Here is a 9,761-nt window from a genome sequence, read left to right on the forward strand (position 1 = left end):
CATACATACATACATACATATATGTATATATATATATATATATATATATATATATATATATATATATATATATGTATAGATGTATGTATAAGGATACACATACACTTGCGTACTTATGTAACGCATGTTTATACATTTATTAACAATACAATTCGAAAAATGGGAGCGTGCCTCCGACGTTTATAAATATTAATGCACTGTATGTATATATATATATATATATATATATATATATATATATATATATATATATATATAATATAGTTGGAAACGATAGAAAAGAGAGAGAGGGAAAGATAGAGGGAGAAGGGGATGATTCACTAATGCTTTACTTCAAGTTTCATTTCACACGCGTGTGATCTTCTTTTGTGCGAAACTTTAAATAATGTGCAGTTAATTGTCAACTGTATAGTTATAAATATAAACTCTACACAATGTATTGAGTGGTCTTCTTTGTTTCGTTCATACACATGATCGTATAACATTTATCTCTCCATATATATATACGTTTATGTGTGTGTGTGTGTATATATATATATATATATATATATATATATATATATATATATATATATATATATATATATATATATATATATATATATATATATATATATATATATAAATCATTTAAAATTATAATACAGGGTATCTAAGAGATACCGCCACGCTGAAAAATAGCAGTCAAATCCTGACTCTAAAACCACAATAAATGTTCACATAGCACAAGGACCGAAGACGAAGACAAAATAAACCAGTAAATCTTGTTATTTTTACTGGTTTATTTTGACTTCGTCTTCGCTCCTTGTGCTATGTGAACATTTGTTGTGGTTTTAGAGTCAGGATTTGACTGCTATTTTTCAGCGTGGCGGTATCTCTTAGATACCCTGTATTATAATTTTAAATAATTATTACCTTTGATGGTTTTTATTCCCATGCTGGCCACTTGATAAAATCAATATTTTAAATATCGATCTTATCCTTATTTATATGAAATATATATATATATATATATATATATATATATATATATATATATATATATATATATATATATATATATATATATATATATATATATACATACATATACTCACACACACACACACATATATATATGTACGTAAGTATTTATGTCTGTATATATAGGGAAGGAGATAGAAATAATTGTAATTGACAAATATATGCTTGTTTGGTTATATGTCTATTTGTAACTGTAAATGACCGTCTGCATGTATGGATAAATTTATATGTGTATATGTGTAACAGTGTATAGATATACAGATTTCTAAACGCTTGCATGTTTGTGTGAAAATTCATGTGAATTCATATATTTATAACTGTGGATGTAGTCAGCTATATGTCTGCTTCTGTATGATATCTCAGTGATAACGTTTGATCTGTCGCAATGCAAAATCGTGATTGTGGAACGCATGTGCCGCGGCAGTATTCGTATGTAGTCCTGTCTTGTCTCAAAGAAATTATTATAATAATAATAATAATCATTATTATTATTATCATTATTATATACAAAAACACTAAAGAAAAACCCTAATCATTTTCTCTCTGTTAGGCTTGGCCCTTTGCATGTATGCAAGTCCACATATTCTGTGCATTCTTTGCATTTCACTTGACAACACCAGAGAAATTTGCACTGGCACTTCTTTATCATTTTCACTGTTTCTGTGTCATATCCTCGCCCGCAACACATTATGTCGCATCCATCGGGGCCCATTGACGTTTTGTTGCACTGGCGACCTGCTGTCCCGAGAGAACCTGAAAGAAGAGTAAAAACAAAAATGGAAATATTATGAGAAATAGTGGTTTCTTCAGGTTTTTATTTTTTGATGTGAAACAGCAATTAAAAATAACAGCAACAGCAACAAACAATGAAACAATAACAAAAATATCATGATTGTGAGGCAACGATTTAAACAGCTACATGATTCCGCTAATTGTTTCAGATACTAATGTTGTTGCGAGCTAACAATGACTCCTCGGCCCCGTTCACTTTTAATCAGAAGGCAGGCCAAAGATGTGACGGCTAAAAGCAGAGAGAGAGAGGGAGGGAGAGAGAGAGAGAGAGAGAGAGAGAGAAAGAGAGAGATAGAGTAGCATTAGCACTTGCCTTGCAATGCGTCACACGGAAAAGAATCCACGGTCTTAAGATCCTGATTCAAACATTCTTGCAACTAATCTGCGCACCTTCACACTCACGTGTATGCGCGTACGCACACACACAATTACTATTTTATACATCTACATAGAATAGCAGTGGAGGCACACGGCCTAGAGGTTAGAGCAGCGGACTCGCGGTTGAGGGATCACGTGTTCGAATCTCAGACCGGGTGATGTTCGAAACCTCTAACCTCCACGCGGTTCCGGCTGAAGTGAAAGTAATGACGAACTTCTGCTGACTCTTTCGCTACAACTTTCTCTCACTCTTTCCTCCTGCATCTAGCATCTCACCTGCGACGGAGAGGTGTGTCGTTCAGGTGGGAAACCTATACGCTAATGAAACCGGGAAACCGGCCCTTATTAACTAAGCACGGCTCGAGAGGGAACAAACAACAACAACAACAACATATAGAATAACTAGTTTCTTAAAATTTGCTCGACTATTACACAGTGTACAAACCTGAGTGGGCATTCATAGACACGCATACGCAGAAACATACATAAGCACATAAACAATACATACATACGTAAAGCTGTATAAATGTATGAGTACATGCATACAGTACACATATATGTATATGTGCGTGTGCCTATATAGATGCATATCTATCAATTTATCCATTTATTAACCTTTTACTTGTTTCACTCAATAGACTGAGGCAAGCAGGAAAGGATTGGCTTCACACACACACATACACACATCATTTATGTTTCTCTTTCATGCTCATTCTCTCTATGTGTATATAGGCATATATGTATATACACACACACATACACTCATAGGCATATACATACATACATCTATATATATATATATAAATATATATATATATAAATATATATATATATATATATATATATATTTGTACTTGCGTGTTTGTGCATGTGCCTGTATCCATATATACACTCACACTCACACACACACACACACATATATATATACACACATATCCACACACATCAATCACATACATGTTTCTTGTGTACTTTCCTTCACACACACATTCATGCATCCGAACATGCATACATACATACATACATGCATACATACATAAGTACTTGCATATTTACGTACGTACCTACATACATACACAAACGTACACACGTTATAAACGGAAAACCCCACACACCACTCACGACACAACCAGAGATACTCAGCCACATGTAAATCTGAAACATAATACCCAAGACAAGCATCCAACATCTAAAATTAATTATAGCCTGTAAATCACTAAAACCTTACCCCTACAAACAGATCATTGCCCCGTAAACAAAGGGTTACCTTTTAGGGAGACGGAACCCGCAAAAGACGCGTGCTTGTGCATACATTCAGGGTTTAGCTGTGAAATACTTAATCCCTCTGTCTCTACAGGGTCATTGACAGTAATCATTCTCTATTAACAGGCTATTGTCCCTTTCATCTTTTTCTAGCCATCTAGCCTTCTACACACACGCACACACACACACACACGTATATATATATATATATATATATATATATATATATATATATATATATATTATATATAAACATACATGTATATATTCGTATGTACATGCATGTACATATTTATGCATTTATGTTTATATGTATAATATAAGTATATATATATATAGATAGATAGATAGATGTGTGTGTGTGTGTGTGTGTGTGTGTGTGTGTGTGTGTGTGTGTGTGTGTGTGTGTGTGTGTGTGTGTATGTCTCTGTGTGTACAATTGGGTATCTATTAATATCTTCCTGTTTATGTCTTCTTTTTGCTGTAGATATATACGTACAAGCATACACACATATACTGGCACGCATGAATGTGTGTATTCGTGTGTACGTAATCTGATCAATAACTATCCGGATTGTTGCCATAGTAGCGAAGCTAAATCACTTAGAGTGAAACCGATCGGCACAGAGTGACCATGCACTTTGTTGTGTATGTGCATTAAGTTTTAACGTTCTAGCTCATTTCCGCTGTTTACAGCGGTACTTAGAAGGAACCTGTGTAGCGTGTGATCGTCGCATTGACAATGGCAGAGAAAGTTGAGCAGAGAATCTGTATCAAATTTTGTCAAAAAGTTACCAAGGCCTGCTCAGAGGCCGACATAAAGTTTTCAAAAAGTTTTCATCGTTCTCGACACAATCAAGGAGATTTTGTATAACTGAAACTCGAGCTTGGTCAGCTGAAAGCAGTTTCGGCTCAGACCTGGCAGACACGCGTCCCATACTAAAATCTTCAGTGAAAATGAACTGAACTGAACTGAACCTTAAGTAGTCTGCACATCCTCTGATAACTCACGGATGGTGATTTGACGATTTTCCCTCAGAGTTGCACGCACATCTGCAATGTTTTTCTCAGATCTGTTGGTTGCGGGACTCCCAGAACGTTCCTCAATATCGTCATTTTTTCAGCCATCTTGAAAACGTCTGATCCACCCGTACACTTGTGTGCAGCTCATACACTCTTCTCCATACACTTTCTGCAACTATGTGTATGCTTCTGAGCAGCTATCGCCATGACAGCTTTCTCTGTCAACGTCTATTTGTCGCTCACAAGCTACACACCTTCCTTCCAAGCTCAGCTGTAAACAGCGGAAGTGAGCTAGAAAGTCCAAACTTAGTACCTATGTACAGCAAAGGTCAAGGTCAATCTTTGCTAAGCGGGTTTACTCAGCGTTTCTTTAGCATCGTTACTGCGGCAACAGCGTGGATACTTATTGATCACACCTCGTATAATATATGTAATATATATACATACATATACATGTATACTATTTTTTACTATTTTACTTGTTTCAGTCTTTTGACTGTGGTCATGCTGGAGCACCACCTTTTAGTCGAGCAAATCGACCCCAGGACTTATTCTTTAGAAGCCTAGTACTTATTCTATCGGTCTCTTTTGCCGAACCGCTAAGTTACGGGGACATAAACACACCAGCATCGGTTGTCAAGCGATGTTGGGGAGAAAAAGACAGACACACAAACACATACATATATATATACATACATACGACGGGCTTCTTTCAGTTTCCGTCTACCAAATCCACTCACAAGGCTTTGGTCAGCCCGAGGCTATAGTAGAAGACACTTGCCCAAGATGCCACGCAGTGGGACTGAACCCGGGACCATGTGGTTGGTAAGCAAGCTACTTACCACACAGCCACTCCTACGCCTACGTATGTATATATATATATATATATATATATATATATATATATATATGTATATATATATATATATAATATACACATATACAAGCATATATGTAAATGCATATATACAAGTAAACCTATATATATACCAGACCAAGCATTAATAAGCGTTTGCATACATTAGCTACTCAAATCACAATATGCAGACATTTATACTTGTGCCTGCGCGCGCGCGTGCGCGTGTGTTTGTGTTTACTTGTTCGTACAATAAGCCACCGGAGGGAAGGTATGGACAATTAGACAAAATATTGCTGGTCAGGATCAGATAATCCTTCAGCAAAGCTCTACGAAACCCCTTGATGTAAATCGAAAAGGGACCATAAAGGTTTATAATCCCCTACCCTACGTTTCATTATTCCGGGGAAAACGGAAGGTGTTTCAAACATTTTATTTTCTCTTGAACTGGGTGTACAAAAAAATAAAAGTCGTTAGATTGTTTAAGGGGTGTTTAAGGAGTTGTCTGAGGGTAGGATGATGGAGTGAACTTGCTGTAGAATTTAAGGCGTGTTGGGTGTAGAGGTGTAGGGGCTGTTGAGTGTACGTGGTTTATTTACTTATACAGAAGATAGATCTTATCGTTTGGTGGAGGAACAACGGTGATGATGAAGGGGACGAAGGAGAAGAAGAAGAAGAAGAAGAAGAAGAAGAAGAAGAAGAAGAAGAAGAAGAAGAAGAAGAATGGGGACGAAAGGTTAGCAGAGGGGGGAGGTGTGTGGTGGTGGTGGTGGTGGTGGTGGTGGTGGTGGTGGAGGTGGTGGTGGTGGTGGTGGGAGGGGTGGGGATGGGGAGGAGGGAGATGGGAGGGGAGGGGGAGGGGAGGGGAGGAAGTGGAGAAGGAGGAGGATGAGAAGCAAGAGGAGGTGGAAGAGGAGGTGGATGAGGAGGTGGATGAGGAGGTGGAGGAGGAGGAGGGGGAGGGGGAGCAGGAGCAGGAGGTGGTAGAGGAGGAGGAGGAAGATGAGGAGGAAGAAGTGGAGGAGGAGGAAGAGGAGGTGGAGGTGGAGGTGGAAGAAGAGTTGGAGGTGGAGGTGGAGGAAGTGGAGGAGGAGGAAGTGGAGGAGGAGGAAGAGGAGGTGGAGGTGGAAGAGGTGGAGGTGGAAGAGGTGGAGGTGGAGGAGGAAGAAGAGGTAGAGGTGGAGGTGGAAGTGGAGGTGGAGGAGGAGGTAGAGGAGGAAGAGGTGGATGTGGGGGTGGGGTGGGGGTGAGGAGGAGGCGGAGGAGGAGGTCGACAACCGCAACAACAATAATGATAGTCTTTTCTGCTCTAGGCAAAAGTCCTGAAATTGTTGGGGGAGGGGGGGATGAAAGCGGCCAATTGGTTACACCAACATCAGTACCTTCTGCTGGTACTTATTTCATCGAACCGCAAAAGGTTGAAAGAGAAAGTCGACCTCAGCGGAATTTGAACCCAGAATGTAAAGTCGGAGAAAATGCTGCTAAGCATTTTGTCCGGCGTGCTAAACAACAACAACGACGACGATAGTGGCTTCAAATTTTTTGCACGAAGCCATGAGTTTTAGAGATGGCGATTAATTGAAACATAGATTAAGTATTTCAACAGAGACGTAGTAAGAAATGTATTTAATGATGTAACTAAGTTACCGAGATTTCGGAGAGGACTTGAGCCAATCGATCCTTGTTTTGTGTTCATATTTTATCAAATAGGGAGAGGTAAGGTAAAATGTACTGTAGCCACTAATAAAACTATCACAAAATCATGTTAGTCATCGCTATCAAGAGTAACATAATATCATCAGTTTAGAGATAAGGACTGAAGTCGATTTTTTAGACATCCATGCCTTGGTCTGATTTATTATATATGACGTACATATTTGGATGTTATTTCCTCGACTTTAAGCAGATGAGTTCAAATCCCGCCGCTATTGACTTTTCACAGTCGGTGAATGTAAACTCAGAACTAATATTCAATAACATTTCTTTACGTTCCTCTTTATTTTCTGAGATCAAATTCCGCCCAGGTCGACTTTGCCTTTCATCCTTATGGGGTCGATTAAAGAAGTAGCAGTTGAAAAAACACTGGGGTCGATGTAATCGACTTATTCCATCCCCGAAATTGCAGGCATCGTGCCAAAATTTGAAACCATTATTAAATAATAGTAACTGACATAGGTATAATGTCACGCTTTTGCTGGGAGTTTAAGAACAGTTGATGAAACGAAGCTCAGTACTGGTACTTTATCTTAACCAAACCGGAAGAATCAAAGACAAAAGGACCTCGGCGGGATTTGAATTTAGAAGGTAAAGAAAGGTAACTAAATATTGGTTTCAATTTTTGGCACAATGCCAGCAGGTTTGGGGAAGGCACTTAGTCGATTGCATCGAGTCCAGTTTTTAACAGGTACTTATTCCATCGACCCCTAAAAGATGAAAGGCAGAGTCAAACTCAACGGAATTTGAACTCAGAACACAATAAAAACGGACGAAATGTTCCTGAGCATTTTATCCGGTGTGCTAACGATTCTTATTTCTTTATTGCCCACAAGGGGCTAAACATAGAGGGGACAAACAAGGACAGACCAAGGGATTAAGTCGATTACATCGACCTCAGTGCATAACTGGTACTTAATTTATCGACCCCGAAAGGATGAAAGGCAAAGTCGACCTCGGCGGAATTTGAACTCAGAACGTAACGGCAGACGAAATACCGCTAAGCATTTCGCCCGGTGTCCTAACGATTCTACCAGCTTAATGCCCGTGTGGCAACTAAATATTAGTATCCAACAAATACAATACTATATATTTGATATGAGTGGAGGAATAACTGTTGAAATCAAGACTAGTACGTGACAGGTGCTTTATTTTAACGAAACCAAATGGTTCAAAAGCAAAAAAACTTCGGTAGGATTTTAACTCAGAAAGTAGAGAGCGATTACGAAATAATTGCTTGTAACATAGGTACACGGTTTGAAGTTTGTAGGAGTGGGGTTAACCTCCAGTAATTGACTGGTACTTTATTTCATCATTCCCAGGAAGATTATAGCTTAAAGTTTACCTGACCTTAGCAGGAGGTGAACTCAAAACATAAGGAGCCGGATGAAATACTGTATGGTATTTTGTCCGATTCTCTAACGATTCGGCCAAATCTAGTGCAAGATACCTTACTTTTGCAGCCATTCCACTACACAAACACACCGCCTTCAGACTGCAGTCAATATCCCAACAAACACTACGCCGGTCGAGATGATTAGCGGTATTTTGTCTGTTTTCACGTCCTGGGTTCAAATTCCGCCGGGGTCGATTTTTGCCTTGCTTTATTTCGGGATCGATAAAATAAATATCAGTTGATCACTGGGATCGATGTACGCGACTTATTCCCAACCCCTGAAATTGCTGGCCTCGTGCCAAAATTTGAAATCAACATCACTACTACCACCGCAACCACCACTTTCAGATTATTACTATTACCACCACCACCACCACCACCAACACCACCATGCTTATTTAATATGCTAATACCATCGCCGCGACCATTATCAGAAACACGAACCGTGTCATCACCCCCTGATACTCCTCTACAGCAACTCATCCGCCTTCACCACTGTCCAAATTACACTAGCTCCTCCATCATCGACATTACAACAGCTACTGTAGCCAATACTACAGTTAATATTACCATCAACAACCACCACCAGCACCACCACCACCACCTCCAGCAACCAGCACCGACAACACTTCTCCCAATATCATCATCATCATCACCATCACCACCAGTAACAGCGCCATCTCTGCCACCGCCATTACCAACAATATCCCCATCACTAACACCACCATCGTCGTCACCCTCACCACTACCATCATCATTACCACCACCAACATCACCTCCAACAACTATGTCCCAGCCACCACAACCACCATCACTACCGCCGCCGCTGGCATCATTACGAATACAAGTACTACCACCACTACTACTACTACTACTACTACTACTACTACTACTACTACTACCACTACTACTACTGCTGCTGCTGCTACTATTACTACTACCGTTTAACGAAAGTTCGATGCGAATCAAGTGTATTGAAATTTATGTGGATACGTGTGTATATTATTGTGTGTGTGTGTATGTGTGTTTGTTTTCTTTTGTATGTGTATATTCGTGTATGTCTATGCGCGCGTGTGCATGCGTGTGTGTGTGTGTGTGTGTGTGTGTGTGTGAAGGAGTTAACGTTGAGTGAAGCGTAACCAAATATCAGTTCAAGCAAAGCATGACAAGTGGCCTGTTCACGGTTCAGCTCAAATACCTTCGATATTTGTTACTGTTCTCAGTCATACGTGACCTCATCTAACGCCCGCTCCCCATCTTTTGCGATCGCATCCTTTGCCTTTCTAAATTGATTAGAATTACGCACTTTACGCTATA

General features: G+C 39.3%; 1 protein-coding gene across 1 annotated transcript in view; it reads right to left on the bottom strand.

Annotated features, from left to right (window-relative positions):
* Positions 1 to 1,404: 1,404 nt before the first annotated feature.
* LOC106880752 (protein Wnt-2b) overlaps positions 1,405 to 9,761 on the bottom strand; it is a 180,781-nt gene continuing 172,424 nt past the window's right edge. The window contains exon 5 of the mRNA XM_014930849.3: positions 1,405 to 1,776. Within this exon, the coding sequence (XP_014786335.1) occupies positions 1,556 to 1,776 (221 nt within the window). The 3' untranslated portion in view covers positions 1,405 to 1,555. The remainder of the gene's footprint in view (positions 1,777 to 9,761) is intronic.

The sequence above is a fragment of the Octopus bimaculoides genome, chromosome 11, assembly GCF_046866305.1.
Source record: "Octopus bimaculoides isolate indiv1 chromosome 11, ASM4686630v1, whole genome shotgun sequence".
NCBI lineage: Eukaryota > Metazoa > Mollusca > Cephalopoda > Octopoda > Octopodidae > Octopus > Octopus bimaculoides.